The 23,855-nt window shown below is 27.0% G+C and overlaps 3 protein-coding genes across 6 annotated transcripts; 1 reads left to right on the forward strand and 2 right to left on the reverse strand.

The window, feature by feature from the left end:
- Nucleotides 1–5,430: 5,430 nt before the first annotated feature.
- LOC107161540 (guided entry of tail-anchored proteins factor 1-like) lies at nucleotides 5,431–8,201 on the reverse strand. The gene is made up of 4 exons (XM_089221532.1): nucleotides 7,937–8,201; nucleotides 7,646–7,811; nucleotides 7,500–7,567; nucleotides 5,431–6,796 (listed from the first exon to the last, which is right to left on the reverse strand). The coding sequence occupies exons 1-4, from the start codon at nucleotides 8,003–8,005 to the stop codon at nucleotides 6,605–6,607; spliced, it is 495 nt and encodes a 164-aa protein (XP_089077658.1). The 5' UTR covers nucleotides 8,006–8,201; the 3' UTR covers nucleotides 5,431–6,604.
- Nucleotides 8,202–11,782: 3,581 nt separating this feature from the next.
- LOC149058411 (protein ZBED8L-like) lies at nucleotides 11,783–12,970 on the reverse strand. 2 transcript variants are annotated; one of them, XM_089219834.1, is made up of 2 exons: nucleotides 12,785–12,970; nucleotides 11,783–12,375 (listed from the first exon to the last, which is right to left on the reverse strand). In XM_089219834.1, exon 2 carries the CDS (start codon nucleotides 12,330–12,332, stop codon nucleotides 11,856–11,858), a length of 477 nt encoding a protein of 158 aa, XP_089075960.1. In that variant the 5' UTR covers nucleotides 12,333–12,375; nucleotides 12,785–12,970; the 3' UTR covers nucleotides 11,783–11,855. The 2 variants fall into 2 exon arrangements, with proteins under 2 accessions (XP_089075960.1, XP_089075959.1); XM_089219833.1 differs by lacking the exon at nucleotides 12,785–12,970 and having other exon boundaries at nucleotides 11,783–12,724.
- Nucleotides 12,971–16,592: 3,622 nt separating this feature from the next.
- Nucleotides 16,593–19,579, forward strand: LOC107161557 (tRNA (carboxymethyluridine(34)-5-O)-methyltransferase alkbh8-like). 3 transcript variants are annotated; one of them, XM_089221216.1, is made up of 7 exons: nucleotides 16,593–17,032; nucleotides 17,447–17,527; nucleotides 17,591–17,678; nucleotides 17,759–17,881; nucleotides 17,947–18,129; nucleotides 18,520–18,815; nucleotides 19,118–19,579. In XM_089221216.1, the coding sequence occupies exons 1-7, from the start codon at nucleotides 16,943–16,945 to the stop codon at nucleotides 19,550–19,552; spliced, it is 1,296 nt and encodes a 431-aa protein (XP_089077342.1). In that variant the 5' UTR covers nucleotides 16,593–16,942; the 3' UTR covers nucleotides 19,553–19,579. The 3 variants fall into 3 exon arrangements, with proteins under 3 accessions (XP_089077342.1, XP_015363491.2, XP_015363492.2); XM_015508005.2 differs by having other exon boundaries at nucleotides 17,447–17,678; XM_015508006.2 differs by having other exon boundaries at nucleotides 16,596–16,722; nucleotides 17,447–17,678.
- Nucleotides 19,580–23,855: the final 4,276 nt, after the last annotated feature.

Raw genomic sequence — 23,855 nt, forward strand, 5'->3', positions numbered from 1 at the left:
AAGAATATATAGTATTATACTCAAACATGTAAAGTGTATTAAAATTGCATACACAGAGCGCCGTTTTGAAAAATGTTATTATCGTATTATTAATTTTTTTATAGTATACCTATAAAATCAACAAACGTATAGCTTACGTGTAGTACCTATTAAGTAAAAATACAAATTTTGAAGTAGATTATTGAATATTCGTTATTCTATACGTTTCTAAACTTAAAATTATTTGGTCAAACTTTCACCAAACTGAAGACCAGAATGTAATGATAACAATCATGATAAGTAACTATTTTTTTTACAAATATCTGACATTTGTATCCGCTTTTTTTATTAATCAAAATATTTGATCCATCTGTCACACGTGGTTATAAACTAATGTGAACTTATTATGAGGTTCCTTACAAGTATATCTCTCGAGTGATCGGTAATCTAGTTCTGTGTTTAGAAAGGAACGTCAAAATATTTACCGGAAACCAGTCTTGAATAGTATAAAATAAATGTATAATACTTTTTAATATATAAATAGAAGATAATTCAGTTGTTTCTACGATTGTATAGGTATTACCTATATATTTAGTTTTTTCTCAAAAAATAGAAAAAAAATATTTAAGTTTCAGCAGGATTTTTAATTTTTTGAACATTTTATTAATGTGAGTCAATAACGTTATCATAAATAACAGTAAAATAACCAACACAGTTTTGTGAGTAATTAAGAAGTCAGCTGCCTACCTTGCACTCAAAGCCTTATTAATTTGGACAGTCAAAGAGTAAGGTCGACTATCAATAAAATATAAATAGAAGATAATATACTAAATATTATTTGATAATAACAATATAACATCTTAGCGATCTAGCGAGACTATAGAATTCTAAATTGATTTATATTTTAATTTATAATAATAATATGTTATAATATTCTATGATGTAATTTGGTAATATTGGTAATTCATGGACAGTAAAAATAATACTACCTACTAAGTATACGTTTAGTATATATATTTGGTAAGTATTGCAATGCCATGGAGATGGTAGTGGGTATAAAAGTATATACAATTATATTACGTATACTGATGTGTTATATTTATGAGCATGTGCTAATAAATGTTATGTTGTATATTATATTGATTATAAATATTCATAAATTAAAAATTAAACACTAAAAAATAACGTGGGTATCTAATATATTCCGCACATCAATACTAACACTTGAACAGGACATCATACCTATTATTAATTAATTAATCGGAACAATGGTATTTAATTTAAACTAAACCTGTATATTTTATACTATACATGTTATTGAATAATTACCCAACAAATAACCTACCGAATACCGATATATTATTTTTATTAACGCAAAAGAGTATCTTGAGTAGACTTCACATCAGATTCAAAAATATTTTTAGAATTCATATCGTATCATAGTAAAAAATATTGATAAATGTAAATTATTTACTACACAATATTAATGATATTTGATTACTTTAATTTATGATTATTATTTAAAATAATGGTCAATATAAAAACGATTTCAAAAATGTATAAGAACAAATATAAACCTTTTGGGTGTTATAAATATTATAAAAATATTATAAACTATTTTTTTAAATTGTTTACCTATAATATTTGTAAAAGCCTAAAAGTTTACAACTTTTCTTATTTATTTTTTAACTTACTTTTAAATTGACCATTATTCTAAATTTGTATACAGAACAACAGAACTATAATATTTGTAAACTGTAGGTAAGTATAAGAAATAGTTATCAAAAATAATAATATTGTATAAGAAAATTAATTACACATCATAAATTAATATTATATATATATATGTACCCATATAATACATTAGGTATACAATTAAGAATAAAAATGTATTAGAATATTTCGTATTTTTAGACTTTTTTATGCAATAAAAAACAAAATCCAGAGTTATTGTTCCGGATTCATTATACATTGGACTATAAATTTGTCTAAGTTATCAAAGCATTTTTCTCCTCTGGCATTCATAGACTCTAAGTAGACGATGAAACACAGTATTATTTCTTTAATCTTTATTATAATTTATTTATTTGGTAACATAGTATCCAATGTCGCCAGTTAACAACAAAAAATAAACTACCTTTTAGTATTTACTATTTAGTAATTAAGTTCCTGGTTTTTCATGCCATAGAATATTTATCTATAAATATTATTTTGAACAAAAGATTCAAGTTCAATTAATTTAAAAATGTATAAATAAATTGTAGATACCGATACCGCCCTACCTATAATCATTTTTTAGATTAGGTACCTAATGTTTACCTCTACATAGACTAATTTAATTTTTTTAAATAATTTTGCAGCTTGGTGACACAATTTCCTACCAGTGTATGTTTGCTGTTTTTATAATTACTAATTACTATAATAATAAATTGTGTGTGAAGCAATTTTTACAATGGGAGTCTGTAACGATGAGAGAAAATATGACCGGTCTTATCTATTACAAAAAAAAAAAAAAAAAAAAAAACTGTAAATGTAAGAATATTTTTTTTTTTTTTTTTTTTATTTGAGTTAAACAATCTATACAAGTTATGTATAATAAGCTTAAGTGTTAACAAATTAAGATTACAGCCAGAAAAATATGAAGGAGAAGCCACCCACTGGTGACACTCCAGAAGAATATTTTACTCTATTTTATAATAATATAAAAATTATATAATATTATTTTATAAAAATAATAATTTTTTCTGTACTTTGAATCTGTTTAAAGTTTTTTTTGTTATTTGTTATTTCTAAAACGTTGGTAATTATTTAATAAATTCCTCAACATTTAATTTTGTTTATAATTTATATGAATTGGGTAGAATAAGGTACCTATTAGCCTTTTACACTAATAATGAAACTTGTCATACAACAAAAAGAATCCTGAATAATTAGGTATTAATGAAAAAACAAAACATTCCTATTAAATGTTAAAAAGACGTATAAGTCGTGGATGTCGCTCTGCTGTACATTAGGTTACAAGTGGGTTACTGTAATGGATGGAATTCAATTTTAATCCAATGATATTATATCATTGTATACGAAAAACGATTCTGAGCGAAGACGGTTTATCTGTCTAGGATATATTATAGATTATTAAACATTTTCAAATCTTAGATTTAAAAAGAACAATTTTTATGAATTTCTAGTTTAAAATAATTTGCGAATTTTCGTGATTTTTACGTATGTTGTCAAAATTCAAACTTTGAATGCTTATAAAAAAAAATTGTGACTATATGTATTTCTTTTATTTTTCAACTGCTGTTGTAAAAATATTTTAGGAGCCTTGTATTCAATTTTCAAATCTTGGATATAAAAGGAAAAATTTGTATGAATTTCTAGCGTAAAATAATTTGAACATCGCGGTAATTTTTACGTATTTAATCAAAATTTGAACTTTAAATGCTTATAAAAAAAAAAATTGTGACTATGAATTTCTTTTATTTTTCAACTGCTATAGTAACAATATGTTAAGAGCCTTGTATTAAATTTTCAAGCTTTTCTGCCAAACAAATACATTTTTATCGATATTAATTTTAAAAAAACTAATAATTATCGAAAATTTCAAATGCCTATGAATAGTTCAACTTAAGTCGAAAATTTTTGAAAATTGGTGGATAGAATATACTTATATAAACATTCGGTGAAATTTTCATGTATCTATGGTCATTTGTTTTAAAGTTACATCAAAAACCAAAATCGATTTTGTCGAAAAATGAGTGTGCGTAAAATTTCCCGTTTTTCCCTTAATTTTTAGTTTGTTTTTCTCGATTATTTAGAAAAGTATTAAGAATTTTTCACTTTTGACCCTCAAAAGTACCAACTAAATTCACTTTCTGATCAAACGAGGTACTAAAGTCAAAAATCGAAGCACTTTTACAGCCCCAAAACGTGATGACAGACACAAAAAAAAACACACATCATGGTAAAATCAATAAATTCATCGCTCCGCTCAGAAATTAAAATTGTGTTGCTTTGGAATTAAACTATGGTACAACCATAGAATCAAAGCATGATGTATTCAACAAATGATTTTTAACTAGTGATGATAAATCTAAAGGAAAAGGTTTGACTATGCTCAGATAAAAAATGTTCTGCTTGGTGGCTTGCTGTGTTTTGAATCTAATAGAAACATGATGAGATAAACATTGAAAACTTCAAAAAGTGGTTTGAACATTGAACACATTTTTTCAAACAGTATGTTAAACGGAACACAACATCCAAACAGTCTGGTACAAAAAAAGCTTCTAAATGAGTCAACAATCTGCATAATACAGGGTGTCATGAAATTAATAATTAAGATAAAGATTTTTGATAGAAAATGAATATTTAAATTTAACAATATATTTTAATTAAACTTTAATATTAAATTGTAACTGTTTTATTCCACCATTACCATGTTTAAAGGCGTAAATAAGTAAATAAATAATCTACATGATATATAAATATATAATCTTATTTCTGTTTATAGAAAACAAAATTTTTCAAAAAAAATACATCAAAATAGCTAAATTTTTAAATTTTTTTGTAAGTAGTTTATGTCAATTTTTAAAGCTAAGGATTGCAAGATTGAAAATAAGGTTTCTCATAGTGTAACCAAAAAATCATTCAACATAAAGCCTTTTAAGTACATAATTAATTAATATATATTATATTTTATATTACTCTGTGGAATTTTCAAATGGAGTAATTTTGGAAAAGATTAATAATTCAACCTACAGTAAAATTAAAATTGAATACTTTATATAAAATATAATATTATTTAAAAAATTAGTAATATAGGGCTATAGAGTATAGACCGTCTTTGCTCAATTACATTTTCATATGCAACGAACATTAAATTTTAATTTTAGCACCTTTTACACAGGCCCATTCGACACCTACTAAAAAATCTGAGCTATGCTCCCTTCCTTTTCTCCACAACATGTCAACATGTCCCTAGAGCAACAGTTCCCAAACTTTTAGGATCACAGAATCCTTAGGAAATAGTATGTGTTTTGCGGAACCCTAATGTCTTTACTTCCAACTCAACCCCATTTTTTCTAAAAAAACCAGTACTACAAAAAATGTTTCAGACATCACATACATCTGACAGAACCTTAGGGTTCCGCTGAACACACTTTGGGAAACACTACCCTAGAACATTTGACCATTAATTGCTTTAACATATCTTGAGACTTAACGCCGAAATATATGATGATTATTTTTATCCATATATGATATAAGATCATCAAGGACAATGTTAGACCATAATTAATAAAATATTAACTATTGTAAAAATAATTTTTCAAATTAAATTTTCTCAACAACTATCAAATATATTTATCACAGTTTAGTTTAAGTGATTATAAAATTTATATTTGTTTACCTTATTCTGAACATTAGTGTATTGAATAAATAAATATATAAACCAAAATATAACATAATATAATAATAGAAAACACAATAATAAAAACCAATAGGTAGGTACCATACAAAACAATATTACTAAAATATTATTGCAATATTTTGATAACTTAATAACTTATAAGTAAACATTGAAAATATATTTATGATTTTTTTTTTAATACAATTATAATATAGTAAATATAATTTATAAATATAGTTTTTATTGAGGTTCAATATTTTTCAATTATTGTTTAAATAACAATCAGCATTTAATTAAAATCAAATTCATACATGACAGATCTATTTTTCATTAAAAGGAGAATAAAAATGATAATTGGAACAGTACAAAAAGGAACAAAGTAGTAATCAATGTGCAATAGTGTGAAAGAAATTAATTGACAAAAATACTGATGAGAATTGAGAAGCATTTACTATTCAGTAAAAAACAGTTATTGATGGGAATTGGGGATTAGTAGATTTTAGATACAATAGACTGATTAGAGTATAAAGGTTCAAGAGATTGAGAATTAATTTTAAATGATTACAGAACATTTTAGTTTTTATCTTCAGGCTATTAAAAGTTGCAAAGCATATCACCATTTTCTAAAGTTAGAATGTATCATGAACAAATAATCAATATATCACAAATTAAAGAATCTTTATGTCACAATTTTTCAATAACTGAAGCGGAATAATTAAAAGTTATCATTATTATTGATAGTTCGATTAAGGTAGAAAAAATTAAGTGATAACATAATAAATTTACCATTTAAAAAATGGAATTTAATGATATTCTAAAGGACAAGAGAAAACCAATTTAATAAATTTAAAAAAAATTGTTTGTTTAAACTTTTAAATTATAATACCTATTTATCCAATAATCAAAAAATAGTGTTGAAACATCAACATTAGAAATTGTATTAACACCCTATAAAATATATTTTTCTTTGATTCAAGAATAGATTTTAGTTGAAAAATTGAAAACAAATATGGAAATAAATAATGGAACAATAATAGAAATATACAAGTTAAACAAACTGGATATCAAATTACAATATTTACCAAACAAATCCTAAACACTTCAATTTTGTCACTATATAGTCCACAAAATTAAGCGTTTTTGTAATATCACATGCTTAATAATTTACACAATGATCAGTCATTACTCAGCAATAACATAAATAACTTTTGTTTCTAATCATAGTATATTATTAGTGGTCACTCTAGCAACACAATTAGTAATACTATACCAAAAAACAAAACTCATAGTACCAACTTGTGAAGAAGGCCATCGAACTAACCAAGATAATGGTAAAAACCAATTAGTTGGAAGTTCTCTCAAAACAGTTTTATTGTAGTTATAATAAACAAATAGAAGATTTAAAATTATCTGAAACAAAAAAAATAATAATTCATTAATAATTATATAAATATAAATATTATTATCTTAATAAATAAAACATTAAATACCTAATTTTATGTTGATTACAAAAAATACTTATGTAATTGGTACACTCGTATGTGGTTTTGCAAAATTTCTAATGGGTTAGGTGGAATAGGACGGCCTCTCTCTCCAGACAGTGTGAACTGCCCAGAAGCAATGCGGCCCATAACTGGGATTTAAACCGGCAACGGTGCGCATCGCAACCAACACCTAAATCTATCTGGCCACTGCACCCCCAATATTATATAATAATATATTATATTATGCATTTTAATATTTATTCAACATATAAGCAGAGGCAATAAGAATAAAAATTGAAAGAGGGAATGAAAAACTACATTTTTCAACAAATTGCGAATTTATCAAAATTAAATTTATAATTTAAGATTATTTATTCAAGATTTATTAAATACATTTTTGGTACTAAATGTGTTAATATTTATACATTTTTTTAAATTTAAAATTGTCTATTCAAGTAAAATAGTATCTATGACGTATTATCAGTTTATAATCATTAACAGGTTATATATTTATAATTAACAATAACAAAAATAATGTTATAAAATAAAACAGTATAAGTTATTTGGTAGTAATCTCAAATACTTAATACAATTTTAGTTTTAAAAAAATAAACTGATGATATACTTACGGAGAAAATGTACAAAGACACTTTACAGATGAATTTGATCTTTAAATTTTTGGTTGAATTTTCCCTTACTGTAAAATTAATATTTAGAATATAAAAAAATTCTTAAAATATAATAATACATATAGTTTAAATTTATTAAAACATACTGTGGTTTTTTAATTGTTCATTTAACTTGTTGATTCTTCGTTGTAATTTTGTATGTTTTGCAAATTCTTTTACAATTGAAATTTCAGATTGTTCTTGTTTTAATAACGATATTTCGTCCACTATTTTTTGATGTTTGTTATTTATATTCGCAAACCATATAACAAACTATGAAAAAAATAAAATAAAATATAATAGGTATAAAATCATATGAATGTGGAAAATATACAATATTATATGTTTGTCATATCCTGCTTAATAATTGATATTTCTGATAATATTTCATAATTTACCTTTGGTATAAATTTGATTGAAAACATATTATAAAAACTAACAATAATTGACCAAACAAGCAAATTCATAACGATTTTATTAAAATAGATTATTATTAAATATTTCGAAGTTGAAATAATTAGTGTTGAGATTTTTGATTCTTAAACACAGGCAATATAATGTTTATAACATAAAATATTTATTCTTGAAGTTTTAAGTTTAAGTTTAAGCTAAATATAACATGATGGTATAAATGTATAATACATTTTATTTAGAAGTTCGAGAAATTGTATTACTTATTAATGAATAAATAAATAATGTGATAAGGTAATAGAGTGAGCTTCAATAATATTTGATTACAATATTTACCACAAGTATTTTCATTTTTCACTACTAGATGGCAATTGAGTATAGATATTTGTTCCGAAAAAATAAATAAATAATAATAGTTAGGTACCTATCTACTAATTATTGCCTTTTGCTTTTACCATTACGGCACGACATTACAAATAATTCACTCTAATTTTAAAAATTACAGAGTAAAATGTATTATTATGTACTAAAAATTGTAATGTAGTACGTTTGTAAGACGGTGACAAAAAATGCCAGTATGGTACCAAGCTATTAGCATTGAGTATAGATAGTACTATAGTATATAGTATACTATCTATACTCAATGCTATTAGCTAGGTGCTTCGATGTTTGCACGTACAATAAAATACCTAGGTATAATAAATAACTTACAATTTAATATTACACAATAAGTCATTAATAGGATAGCTATCTCTTACAGCTTAAATTCAAACAAGCTCCTGCGGCACAACAAGTCAAATGGGAAATATGCAAATTATAAAATCGTTATTTAAATATAGGTATCATATATTGTATTATTTATATGCTTGGGGATTGGTATGGCTCGGTGGTCGGCCTCAGTCGTTAACGAGTGATGTGTATCGGCGTGCATAATCCTTCGTAAGGAGATAAGGAAGTATGGAAATTAACTATTAACAAAGAGAAACGTGTCAATTATGATCAATAGTCGTGTTTAATGCTAAAAAAACCGCAATTTCCCAGGTTATACTTAATACTACTAAAAAAAATGTATTACATAGATGTTTGGCTCGTGTGTTACAAAAGAGGATCTGTCTAGCCTCTAGTGTTACCGTGGAAGAGATATTATAACTAATATAACCAAATACTATAGATCTATAGTATTTGATATAACTATATTCTGTTAAGCGAGAGAACACGCCGAGCGACGACCAAAACTAGTCCCCCTCCTCCCCCACACAATGGAACCGGTTTCTGTTGCAGGGCAACGCGGGGGTCGCACGGAATTGGAGTGTCGTCTACAGACTGAATAGTAATATCACAGATTACATAAAATAAAATAATAATTATTTTTTATATTTATATTTTATATTTTATATTTATTTTTTTTATTATTATTTATATAAAATTATATAAATAAATTATATAATTATATTTTATATAATCTGTGGTAATATACTGCCGATGCCGCCGAAACCAAAGAAAAGTAGCAACACTGGCTATGCGACCCTGGTACTTCGATCCTATACTCGGATCGTATGACATGACATAACCCAAGCGTCTAGATAGACACAGACCAACATTATTATTATTGTTCAATTTGATACGAGCGTGTTACCGTGGCGTTTCAAATGTCCAGTAGACGCATCCGTCTTTTTAATTTTAAACGGACGCGGCCCTGCGTATATGATTTAGAATTTAGATACGTGGGTATTATAAGCATAAAGAAACAATACAAGATATAATTGAATAATATACGATAAGTCGATAACTGTATTCGAACGAAATGTAATATTATAAATTATAATGGTATATATGATTCAAAACTAAGCGAATAGTACCGATTGGTTTTACAACAATGTGTGTTATTCTCATGATTATTTTAACTTAAAATCCTTGTACAAAAATCGTGTATCTTAAATCTTTTTAAATAAATATAATAAAAACGTATGAAGAACTATATAATAAATCTCAAGCTAGTAGACCCAACGAACATTTTTTTTTAGTGATACCTTCTATCATTTATTTTTGTAATACTGTATTGTGTAAATGAACACATCATTGTGTGTGTTTGTGTGTGCGCGCGCATCGCTATGTAACAATACCGCAAACTTTACACTTCTAATTATTAAAATAGATAATTCATTTTTTGGACTTTTCTTTTTTGATGGCTCATCTGCACACCGAGTGCTTGCGTTAGACTGTTAGACAAATAAATTATGAAAATCGGCCCAGTAGAACTTCAGATATAACTGTCACAAGAAATCGTCTCACGTTTAAATAATTAATAAAGATAAAGATTAAGTCTTAAAATATATAAATTATCAATTCTCTTCAATAAAATAGGAGTTAATAGCATTATAAATTCCCGGTTTTTAATTTTAAATATTTTAATGCAACGCAATAAATTAAATACACAATTTATTGAAACATATACATACACAAATGATTAGATGTAGAACATGTCCTATATGATTATGTTTATAATATTATAAAAATTAATAATATAATACCTGCAGGTATTATTGGTCAAGTAGAGATACTATACATTAAGCACAAATTTTAATTGTATTTATTAATTTATCGAAAAAATTATAAGGCTGTCGGAGTGGTATTCACGATTGAATGATGGGAATTATTATCAGGACCTTTTTTTATGGATGATTTTCGTAGCGCGCGTTTCAGGTTACGTCGTGTCCTACGTGAATCCGGCGAGGGCGGCGAAAAACAGAACAGCTTGTTTTCCGCCGCATTGGACGCACCGAACTGCGGTGGAACAGCATGGTCAGAATAGAATTCATTCGTACTCGCCGATCACGTAGGACACGGCGTCACATTGGTTAAACTCATACGCACAACTACGAAGAAAGAAATGCTCGACATCGCTGAAGAGGTGCGTAAAGCGTATCAGGGCCGGATTTAGGGGAGGGCTGAGTGGGCTGCAGCCTAGGGGCCCCCACAAATTCAGGGCCCCACCAATGTTATGATATTTAAATTAGGATACAGAAAAAATATTTTATTAAATATATAAATATATATTAAATACTAATATTTACACATATATAATTAAATAATATTGAACATTATATTTGGACATTTCAAAAATTTAACTTTTCTAACTATAATAATAGATGTATTCGCGTTTTGTTGGCAATGAACGGTCTCTAAGAATCTAGATAAATTAGGTTTTTATGCCATCCGTAATCGGTGTTAATTTTCAAAACGTTATTGATAAGTTTGTACAAATGAAATTAAAAAAAGTTCCAGGCATTTTAATTACCTGACATTATTATTTGTATTATTCTTTATTTAATTACTTACACCTAATATAAATTAGATGATGATATTACTTACACTATAGTCATACTTGATTTGATTAATTATTTATTATTAAATAAGTAGTTAAATTGTTACTACTATAGTAGTATACTAAATATGATAATAAATGTTATTTAATAAGTAAAAAAATATATTTTCTTATTTATGTGTAAGGGGCCCCCAGAATGCATTCCGCCCAGTGGCCACCATATACCTAAATCCGTCCCTGAAGCGTATGTACTTAACCAATGTTAATCGATATACGTACGCGTACGAAAAACTCGCGTATAATTCGTGATTATGTGAAACGGGTCTAATACAATATGTCTAACATGACATGGACGACCAATTTGTAAATGTGGACATTTATTACCATCGAATACGATTGTTTCATGTTTGTGTATAGCAGTGTTTCCCAAACATTTTATCTTTACCGCCCACTTCCAAAAAAAAAAATCCGACAGACGCCCCCCTTAAAAAAAATATTGTTAAAAAAGTATGCAATGAAAAATTAAATTTATTGTTTATAAATATATATATAATGTATAGGTACAAATCAAAAAAAATATCTTAATGAGATGGATGTGGTTGGTGTTTTGCTAGAAGTTCGTTGATATTAGGTTCGATTTTCGTAAGCAGCATTCTTAAGTCCCCACGATTAGTTATTTGTAACCGTTGTCTTTTTTTAGTGAGTAGATTGGTTACTGCACTAAATCCACGTTCAACCAAGTAAGATGATGGAAATGCGATCAGAAATTTTTGTACAACAGCCCACAATCCAGGATAAAGTATAGGTATCTGCTTTTGTAGCCAGAATACTTGGTAACCTTCCTTGAACTTTAATTTTAATTCCTCATTTGTAGTTACTTCTATCAATTCTTCTTCTAATTTTGCAGAATCTATGGTTTCTGTATTTGAAAATGGATCTAAAACCCATTTGGGTATGTTCATTTTAAGAATATCCTCAAATCGTTTGTTGAAATCGGAATGTAGTGCTTCCAGGTGTTGACAATATGTCATTAAATCTTCATCATTTTTTTGTGCCATTGATAGATTTGGAAACTGTATAAATTCTTTTCGTCCTAAATTTCTTTTGTACATAAGAAAGATCAATGTCGGCTCTTTCAAAAATTTCTTTTCAAGTGTTTGAAAATAAAATAAATCCATATTTTTTTTATTAGCATGAACTTTTATTAAATGTTCTTGCAGTCTCGATGGTTTCATAGCTTCATTTGAAAATACTTTTCGGCAAATGAGACACATTGGTAATGTTATATTTGTAGGCGATTGAATAAAACCATACTTCAAATATTCAATATTATACTGCCTACATTTTTTCTTCGATTCAGATGCCATGATGTGAAAAACGTTTAGAATTTAAATAAAATAATACACAAATTAACAAAAATTATTATAAAAACGACAACGAATAAGGTCGGCATTCGCGAGTGTACTAAAAACTAAATACAAAAATAATTCAGATAATTTAGATCACGTACCTACGTTGTTTCTGTTATCGCAATAACGACAGATTATCGACAAATGTCGACAGACGACGAACGATTAATCTAAAAATACAAAATACACAATTCAGATAATTTGGATCACGTACGGTGTTTCTGTTATTACGATAACGACAGATGAAACTATCACCGCCCCCTTTTTGTAATGAAATGCCCCCCAATTAAGCTTGTAACTTCCATTGCCCCCCTGGATAGGTCTAGCGCCCCCAAGGGGGCGATATCGCCCACTTTGGGAAACACTGGTGTATAGGTACCAGTCGGCTACAAATATATTATATTATTATAATACCGATGGCCCATTTTTTGCTCAATAAAGTGACATGACAGTGTGATGGAGAATGTAAATAGATTATGATGATGATGATAATAATAATAATATTTAATAAAGTTATTATGTTGAGCCTATGATACAGACAATATTATAAATTATAATAATTTCCCCATTTCGGTCACATAAAGTTCGTGGTAGGGAGAAACATGACGTAACGTAATAATATTATAATTTTCAGGGGCGTATTTTAGGGGGGGGGCGAAGGGGATAGTGGCGTATTTTGGGTGATTTCTCGGGGGGTGTCAACATTTATTGAACCTCAAAAACAAAATTTTTACTATTATTTACTAATGTAAAAAGACATTGAATTAATTTTAAACAAATTAATATGTTAGGAATTGACAAGAAGTTTTACATTTGATAAAAATAGTATACTATAAAATAAGTGACAACACTAATGTCCAATATATTAGGACTTTTTTTTAAATATCGGGGGGTGTCAAGACATGGAGGACACCCCCCCAAAATACGCCACTGGAAGGGGGCGATGGTCCCCCTGAATCCGTATTTATTTAAGGAATCTATTATATTATTTAAAATACAGTAGGATACACACTTCAATTTTTTATAATGTAGATCATTTTATAACGAATGCCTAAACGAAATCAAATTAACTAACAATTTTAATTTTCTACAAAAATGATGGTTATAAAATACGAATGAGTGATAAGAAATATTACAAAAACACATATTACAATAATAATTGAAGACAAACAACGAACGGACGCGTATAATTATATTATTATTATGTTTTATCAGTATCAGGGCCAAATTACTCATAGGTTAAAAACTTGGCTGAGAAATCAAATGGCCCAACAAAGACTGACCAGTTTGGTTTTAATGAATATCCATCAAGATATAATTATTGATGTCAATAACATTATTGATCGTTTTTCAAAATCAAAAAGAAACCTCGATTTTGTTATTTAATCAAAGTAGTATAATAATTTTAAAGTTTGTTTGTGATGTTAATTTTCAAAAATTTAAAAAAATGTATATAAAAATAAAAATATAAGAATACTTAGATACAAATATACAATAGTATCTAGTAGTCGAGATAACACATGTGATCATAATAGGTACCTAGTCTTGAAAATATTTTGGTAGTCGAGATAACACTTTTGTAGTATTGTGCACCTAAAGTCAAAATAATACGGAAGTACCCATATAACTGTATATTATATCCATTTCACGGTGACGCATACGCATCACGCATGTCGTAATTCAAAAATAAAATACTACGTTCGTGCGCGTGTTTTTTAAGTAAATCGTTCAATTTTATACGTGTCATTGTGTCAAACCATCATAGCGAGGGTGCGTGATATTGTGATAACTTCAAGCGTTTGGTATACGATACGCTTGGCTATGAATTGGGATTTTTGTCGGGTCCATATACTTAGTGAAAAATTAAATAATACACAAGTGTAACTTTCAAAACACAGACAGGTGTTAAAAAAGAACTACACCAAATATTAACCTGATTTAAATATAACCAAAAATGTTGAGCCTGAATTTAAAAAAAAATCGAGTCGCCCCCCCCCCCTAGAAGTAAGTTTAAATACGCCCCTGATAATTTTGTACATTTTACTTGCATATCACTAGAGCGCGGATTTATATGCATTAAAAATCAATCGAATATGCGCTAAAAAATCTTAAATATGCATAAATATATGCACTAAAACGTTAAAATATGCATGGAAAATAAAAAAATATGCATAAAAAAATCATTTTTGGAACATTAAATTAATACAATAGGTATATTATAAAAAAAAATTATGGAACAATACTAAAAATACTTTTCTTTATTTTTTCCACTTTCACTATTCAGGTAGCTTTAAATTTTAATCCATAATATAATATAAAAAAGGAATCAATTTATATCAAAAATGTCTCCTAAAATAAATGTACTTACCTATATTTTGATATCAATCAAAACAATCGAAACTATAAAAATATAATTTTTTTTTCTTATATTATAATTGAAAATAGTATAAATTTAAAAAAATTCCAAAAAAAAAAACAAAAAAAAACATCGAAATATGCATTAAAAGATGAAATATGCAATCGAAATTGTAAAATAAGCCCTTAAAATAGACAAATGACGAAATATGCTAATATACACTAACAAAGTTTCATGTTTTAAATCGTTATGTCATGAAACAATTAATGTTGTGCTCACTTAGCAGATCATACGATCAATCAGAATAAATACGCAAATGAATACAAATCCTCGCTCTACATAATAATCCAATATTTTACAATAAATTAAAATTGTATTTACATATTATTCATAACAACTAGTATGTTGAAATATTAACGACCGTATTAATTGTAAAATCAACATGTGCTAAAATCTTGTATTTCTTATCATACTCATAATTCGGTAGGCGTTTATTGTGGTTCTCCTTTTATTTGTATGAACGTTTTAAACTTTTAAAATGGAAAAGACCGGTATAATAATGGACTCGCTACCTTGACACCTTATAATGTAGCTACTTAAGAGCCTATACAGAGTTGCATGGTATCATTGAATCTAGGAAAAAAAAATCCCCGGAAAAAAAATCTCCAGAATAAAAACCGCCGGATAAAAAATCCCCAAAGATATACCTAACTGTTCTAAAATAATAATTAATAATAATACAAAATAATTTAAAAAAAATATAAAATTTTGATTTATTTAATAAAAAAATTAAAAATATGATTTATCCAGCATCATTTAAACATGAGATTGTCAAAGAAGACAATGTTAATATTATTTTAAGGCGTGATGCCAAATATATGGAAGATATTAACGTGTGGGTTGCTGAGTTAGGTAAACTTAATTATATACATTGGAGATCGTTCGTTCAAATATTCCCATTGGGCAGCGAATTATGTGTTAGTAAGTATTTTAAATTGTATTTATTGAATAATAAATAATTTATGTCATAGAATATAGAAATCCCAACTAAAATAAATTGAACATTTTTCAGTAAAAAATATCCATTTATTAAGGTATTCGCGTTATATAATTAAGCTTCAAAGCTAAAAATTCAAATTACTTGTAGAGACTATCTACATACAGTCGGTTTTAAAATTTATAGTACATATTATAAAAATAATCTTTTACTAAAAAATGTTCAATTAATTTTAGTTGGGATTCCTATGACATAATAATTTATACTATTATCTATGCAATATTATTGCTGGTCTCTAGCGGTTCGTTTCAGATATAAAAGCGTTTCTAACATCTTGCCTTACCGCCAAGCTTACAACATCAATCAGTTCGCCACGATATAAAAAAATGGAGGGGTGACAGAATGTCGCTTCTATAATATTCTATGCTATAACCACAGATTATAAAAACTGTGCTATAACCATGGTTTATTATCATGATTCAATGATTCATAATCTTAAAGCTGATAACGTTGTGATTATAAGTAAAAATAATAATAACAATTTAACATATTTTGTATTTATGGCAACTGATAAGAGAAAAAGTTAATTTTTTCACTAGTCAAGATTTTTAGAAAAAGAATAAGAAACTTCTTGTTTACCGCGCTGTCTACCTATATGTCCTCGTATATTGATCGTCTGATGTAGGGTATGGAAATATATAAGTGTAGGACTACTAGAATTAAAGTGGCATAAATTGATATTAAACAATAGAAAATTATATAGCATTTAGTAGGATGTACTTTTTCTCTGATTAGTGTAAAATAAACTGATATATAATTCATTGATGCTAGTTAATTTTCCATTATTTTTCTTAACCAATTTAATTTTTTGTGTAAACTACTAACAAATTATATTATTATCTTAAAATGGAACAAAAGTTACGCAAGAAAAGGTTAAAGTATGAATCTATGTTGAAGAAAGACATGAATATTGAAGCTAGCTCAAGTCCTTCTAGGGTAATACATTTATGAAATATTATTTATAAGCATAACTTATGCTGATTACCAAAGTATTATTTTTATCACTTACAATTTATAATGTAGTTTATTATTAATTATGATGTACAACTAAATACCTACTCGACTATAAATAGTTTTAATTATTTGGAATTTAGTCAATTAACTGGCTAAAAAATATGATCTCAATTTCAGGACCACACTAATCTCCACATTTTTCACTTATTCTTAAACATATTTCCTGAAAATCCATCATGTCGTTACTGTTAAATTATATAATTGTGTACATTTCTTCATATTTACTTATTGTATTATTTTAATTAAAAATGATTAGTTTTCGAATAGATTGCTTTTTAAATTATTAATTGATTAAATTAGTCATTAAATTATTCATTAATAATTATTTTGTTTTAGAATTTAATGGTGTGCAATTATGGTTTGGTGAATGGTTTAAGTAGAAACGATGTATTGCAAGTTTTTTCTCAATATGGTCAAGTAGAGCGCATAATTATGTTACCTCATAAATCATATTGCTTTATTAGTTTTCCCAATATACAGGAAGCAATAAATGCATGGGAAAAAGTGAATTGGAAAGTAAATAGTCTTCCTGAACAAAAATTGTTTTATTTGATTTATACCGTCTCAGGTAATTATTATATATTATTAAATATATAATTAATGTATTAAATATAATATCAAATACATTTAATTATATTTCCATTGCAGTCCCAAAATTAATAGAGATATCAACTTCAACCCCTCCTGGATTAGAAGTTATTGAAAATTTTATTACAGAAAAAGAAGAACATTTTATGTTACAATATTTAAAAAAACATTGGTCCAAATCAAGTAAATGTTTTGCTGTTAGTTATTCAAATTTTGTAAATAATTTTATAATTTTATTAAATTTGTAGGTTCAATGAAGCATCGTCAAGTAAAACATTATGGATATGAATTTGATTACGACAATAACGGAGTACGATTTGGTTCATGTGATCCAATTCCTAAAGAATTTGAATTTATTTTAAATGCTATATATTTGCGTTTAAAATGGCACCCTAATCAAATAACTATTAATAAATATTTACCTGGACAAGGTATAAATATTCAAAAACATAAATTATCTACTAAAAAATCTGCATAATATCTTGTTTTTAAATTTAAAATAGTTACAAGTTATTTTTCATTAAATATTTTTTTTTATTTGGGTTTATGTATACTTATTCTTTTGTGTTTTGGCAAACAATAGTATTAACCAGAGGCGTCAAATCCTATGTTTAGGTCAGGCCATGGCCCAACATATTTTGAAAATTTAGGATAGGGCTGTTCCATATTGACCACTTTCCTCTCCATGCTATGCCATTTTTACCAATATTAAGATATTGGGTCTCTTGAAATATTTTTCGCCCTACCAGATTTTTAGGACTTTTGCGCCACTGGTATGGATTAGCTTTTATGTAATTATTATGTGTTTCTTTATTTTTCAGGGATTCCAAGTCACATAGATACTCATGGGGTATTTGACGAATATGTTTTGTCTCTATCATTGAATTCTGATATTGTCATGGAATTCAGAAAAGGAAACTGTCATAGTAGTATTTTGCTTAGGTCCAAATCTCTTTTAATTATGTCTGGTGAATCAAGGTTTGATTGGACTCATGGCATAACACCCAGAAAATTTGATATGATTAACACAGCAGATGGTCATGATATTATTTGTCGTGGAACTAGAATTTCTGTAACATTTAGACAAGTAATTCAGAATCATCATCAAAACATTGAGGTAAATAAAATACTAGTTCTTAATTAATAAACTATTAATATACTACTTCTAGTTTACTAAATTACTATTTTAACAGCTACTATTTTATGATCTATGATCTTTATTATTTTTGGAAAACCATATTAATTCATTGACATAATAGTAAACAATGTGGTTAACACATGATAATTGATTACAATACATATCTTATAATATTAGTTTATATTAGTCTCTTCTCTAAACTAGCTTGAGTAATTGATGTACTACTTATAAAAATGTATAATTTAATTGAAAATTAACTAATATAATATGATTGTTTTCAGGTTAAAAGAAATTTATATGAAATATTAGGTTGTGATAAAACCACCCCTTTTGAAACATTGAAGGATAATTATAGAAAATTGCTTGTTAAGCTTCATCCAGATAAAAGTATTTTATCATCATCAACAGCTGCTTGTGCCGAATTGAATAAAGCATGGAGTGTTCTTAAAGATTCTGAATTAAAAAAAACATATGATGAGCAAATTGAACAATGTGATATTGATACAGAAGTAACAATCTTTGAAACTATAAATATTAGTGATTTAGAAAATAATGAAGTGGAAGAAGTATATTCCTACAGATGTCGTTGTGGAGGCATGTTTCTAGTACCTAAGTCAATGGTTGTTGATATTGATCAGAATGAACCTATATTATATCCTTGTGACGATTGTTCTTTATTTATTAAGATTATGTTACCAAACACTAATATTTTTTAATAAAAAAAAGTATAATGAGTCAATAAATAGTTTTTGTGTATTTAATGTGTGTATAAATAAATGACGATAATCATAATATAAATGTAACTATGATGAAAGAAGAAAATTGAATTGTCTTTGAAATGAATTTAAACATTTGATATATGTTAAGTATTTTAAATTCTTGTTAATTTAATTACAAAAGCACAACTTCGTTAAACAAGCAATTAATTTTGTCCTATATTACTAAATTAAGGCTATTTATAACCCCCTCCTCTTCGACATAAAAGTTAAAAAACTATTGTAGATAAAATATTTTTATATGCAAATATGTTAACTAGGGCAGAATAAAATAAAAAAGATTTAAGTTTTAAAGTAAGGTATCTATGTTAACAAAAATATCACTGTAATGTATGGAACACTAAAGTTAATAATAGTTAATTGATTATTTGATTATGACTTATTTCTTTGAAGCATGTTAGTGTACAAAAGATATACCAGTTAACTATAAAAATGGCCTAAAAATTAAAATCTGTTTTATGGGCCTTATTTAATGATAATATGAAAGGATAAGCGTAATTTGGCAGGTAAAAATATGCTCTACCTATAAACATCTCAATATAAAGAAAAAAATTGTAACTTTAAAAACTATTTTCGTTCACCACACTAGTTCAAACCACTATTTTTACAATCATTTTTTGGCAAAAATATAGATTAACGATCCCGTAAGCTATCTAGAATAAATTTGGAACAATTTCGAAAATGCATCCACCTCAAAATTGAGTAAAATATTGTTTGAATGGTAAAATGAATATCAACAAGTGTCACGCCTTCACTGTCAAGACCTTCACGAAAAAAAATTGTGAATTTCGAAATGTTTGGTTTATCGACATAATTGCTGTCATTAATATAAAAGGCTTAAAGGCTATGCGCAGTTTTGCAAATCAAAATACACTCCTTTTACATTAAAATACAAGTAAGTAACATATTTGTTACTTTAAAATCTATTTTCGATCACCACACTAGTTCAAACCACTTTTTAGGCGTAAAATTTTTTGAAATTATGGCTGTTATTTGATGTAAGTAGGTATATGCAGAGCATATTTTAAGTAATTTTCACTGGGTGGCACTTCAATAAAATTGTCTACCAGAAGAACATAGAAAGAAAATCAACTCTCCTATCTCAACAATTTTGATATAGGTTTATTAACTGTACTCTACTGAAAAATACATCTACACGTTGTATATAGGCTTATTATTATTATATAAAAATAACCGATTTTTCAATAATAAAACTTTGATAAAATAAGTAGAACAGAGATATTTCTATCAGTATCTGTATTTAAAAAAATTCGTGTTAAAATTTAAAATTATATGTTTGAATCTATGGAAAAAATTTTTTGTATAAATTCTTGATTCTGGTGTAGCTCTGGGTCAGGTAGTTTCCTTCTTCTCTCTTTAGATTCCAGAAACTTAGCATTTTAATGACAGCTATATTATAATAGTATACACTAGGTATACAGTCAACAAACAGGATAAGATCATTACTATTTATTAATACTAAAATTCGTCCAATATGGGCTTTTATAGCAAATTACGGACCGATTGAAAAATATTTCTCGAAGGACCGAGACTATCCAATCCGGCCCTGGACGAGTATAAGTATTTGATATTTCAATCACAGAACAATGCTATGAAATATGAATACTTCTAAACAATTGTATAAAAGTAGTATAAAATTTACCTATACAGTGTATGGTCGCCTCGCCTGTCTTTCATCAGGAGTACAGGACGAAAATTCAAAATATGTAGAAAATTAGAAATGTTGTAATATAGCACCTTATTCCCACCCAACCTTCAATTTACGGCGATGATCGACGACTTCCGAAGAAATTGATAGCATCGTTAAAATTACGTGTACTATTTTCGTACTACATCAGTAACACTATATCTATTCGTATAATTTATATTATCAATAGGTATATAATATAAACAATTCCGACAAAATAGTTGTGAGCATGTGCCATGTGACATGTTCTACATTCAATAAAATATTATTATTGTTTATTATATAGTATGGGATAAACTATACAAGAGTCGAAAGCTTAAAATAGTTTTATGTTCTTTATACATATAATATTATATACATAATAATTGACATTGGTACCTATCGGTCGTTATGAGAATGTATTAGTCAGTGGCAGCGTGGCACGATCACCTACCAGTGGGTAGCATTAAAATATCACTGGGGGGCACTAGTGCCCCGTACTTTGTATGTTAAAATGTGCTATGGGTATATAGTATGTATTACATATTTACATTATTTTACCACGGATAAAACTATACAATATAGATATTATTAGAAATATCTTTTTATTATTTTATAATATAAATAAATTTACAATCTGTATTTTTTTTTACTAGGTTTGGAGGCTTGACTGAAGGGTGCGTGGTGCGTCCATTGACGCTACTTCAAACGGGGTTTTTTTTGTTATTATTTAGCGAAGTAAATCACGAGGCCAATTTCGTTTTAGTCGACGGGAAGGGTTATCCGGGAGAGTCTTAGAGGAGAGGTTAGAAATTAGCGGGTTTGAATGATTATTTGTTTTAGAATGAAATTTTTTATAGTGTATTGAAGGGAGGGTGTGAAGAGTTGGAATGTTCAGGTCTTTATGGATTGTATGATTACTAACATACCAAGGTGCATTTGTCAGAAGACGGAGATGTCGGAGACTAATCGACTGAAAGGAATCAGAAATACCTATTATTTAAATGTTCCCCTACTAATCCCTTCACGTCCTAATCATGCATGACCATTGACCGGCCACCCTTTCAACCCACTCAACAATTTATGTCTTAATAGCAATATCCGGTATTCGTAAAGAATTATCTTCGTAGAACCATTTACCACCACCTATTAAAATTACATCTAAATGATGTTGATATTCAGTACATTCTAGAGCCGACTGTTTGTTATAACAAGTATCTGTAAACAATATCCTATCAGTGTTAGCACAATAGATTAACATAAAAAATTGTATAGTTGTAATACTAATCTGAGGTATTATTGTTGGCATCATATATTTCGTAATACGCATTTCTTAGGTCTTATCATGACAAAATCTATTTTGTCATGGGTCTTATATTATATAGGTATGTATTGAAATAAGATGTATAATTATTTAACACTTATACGACACCTACGGTATTCAATAAAACAGAAAATTCACATATTTTAAAACGTAAATTATTATTATTTTTATGTATTAAAATTAAGTGGTCCAACATATATAATATATAACTAATTAATTATTTTTAAACGCGTGTTATTCTGTTGGAAATTATTAAGAACACTTAAATTATGAAACTATTAATACATTTTTAAAGTATGTAGGTAAAATGTAATAGGTAACTATCAATACACATATTACGTATTAACCTTTTTAGTACTTTTTTTCTGATATTCATAAATACTATGTATATACAAAACCACAAAGATTAAAACTTGAAACGTATAAGGTTATTATTTAAAACGTTGAAATAATTTAGTTGTTTTTAAAATCTCTACTTATAGTATAGCAATATACTAATATACTATAGGATATAGTAATAGTCATTAGTCAATATTATTTTAGCAATTAAATATAATAGGAATATCCAATCGATAGAATGTAGTTCCCTGTATATGTATATTTTGTATAGGCATTATTGCATTAACGTTGGTAAAATTAAAATACTGAAATACAAAAACACACTATTTTAATATAAATCAAAAATTATCTTTAATTGATCACCTGCTAAAACAATATATTAGTTTTTATATACTCTTTATATTAAAATTTTCAGTGTCGTATATAATCGTGCTGTATGTAATATGATTTTTGTTTTATATTGTACCTAACTTTTGTTTACAATGTTTACATCCTTCTTAAACGCAATATCATTACGATAATCTATTACCTACCTCGTAGTACTTTAACTTTAAATTCAACACGAACCTATTTATCGTAGGTACCATATAACAAATCAAATTATTCCATAAATGGAACACGAGTGTGTTTTTGGCAATCTATTACCATACGTGCGTATCAAAAATGAAGTTAGACATGCGAACATTCTGCGATTTCCAGTCAATTCCAAATTGCCAGTTTTAGAATAATATCAACAGTTCACCCAGTTTATATATGTGTTGCCTTTTATTTCGGATGATTTAAATATGAATTCAAACATAAAAACGTATAGTGAAAAAATGTGGTTATTATATTTTTAGGGAATTTGTTGAAATATAAAAGTGTTGAAGATATTTTTTGTGTGTAATTTTTTT

The sequence above is a fragment of the Diuraphis noxia genome, unplaced genomic scaffold (genome assembly GCF_037042655.1).
Source record: "Diuraphis noxia isolate RWA-SAM2 unplaced genomic scaffold, SU_Dnox_SAM2 contig0002, whole genome shotgun sequence".
Classification (NCBI taxonomy): domain Eukaryota; kingdom Metazoa; phylum Arthropoda; class Insecta; order Hemiptera; family Aphididae; genus Diuraphis; species Diuraphis noxia.

Bases quoted from the DNA above. Each gene is read 5' to 3' on its own strand.
- LOC107161540 (XM_089221532.1), bottom strand. From the start codon at position 8,005: ATGAATTTGCTTGTTTGGTCAATTATTGTTAGTTTTTATAATATGTTT. The intron at 7,568-7,645 runs GTATGTTTTAAT...TTAATTTTACAG, and splicing joins TGAACAATTAAAAAACCACA to TAAGGGAAAATTCAACCAAA. The intron at 6,797-7,499 runs GTAAGTATATCA...TTTTTGTTTCAG, and splicing joins TGTCTTTGTACATTTTCTCC to ATAATTTTAAATCTTCTATT.
- LOC149058411 (XM_089219833.1), bottom strand. From the start codon at position 12,641: ATGGCATCTGAATCGAAGAAAAAATGTAGGCAGTATAATATTGAATAT.
- LOC107161557 (XM_015508005.2), top strand. From the start codon at position 16,943: ATGGAACAAAAGTTACGCAAGAAAAGGTTAAAGTATGAATCTATGTTG. The intron at 18,130-18,519 runs GTATAAATATTC...TTTATTTTTCAG, and splicing joins TAAATATTTACCTGGACAAG to GGATTCCAAGTCACATAGAT. The intron at 18,816-19,117 runs GTAAATAAAATA...GATTGTTTTCAG, and splicing joins ATCATCATCAAAACATTGAG to GTTAAAAGAAATTTATATGA.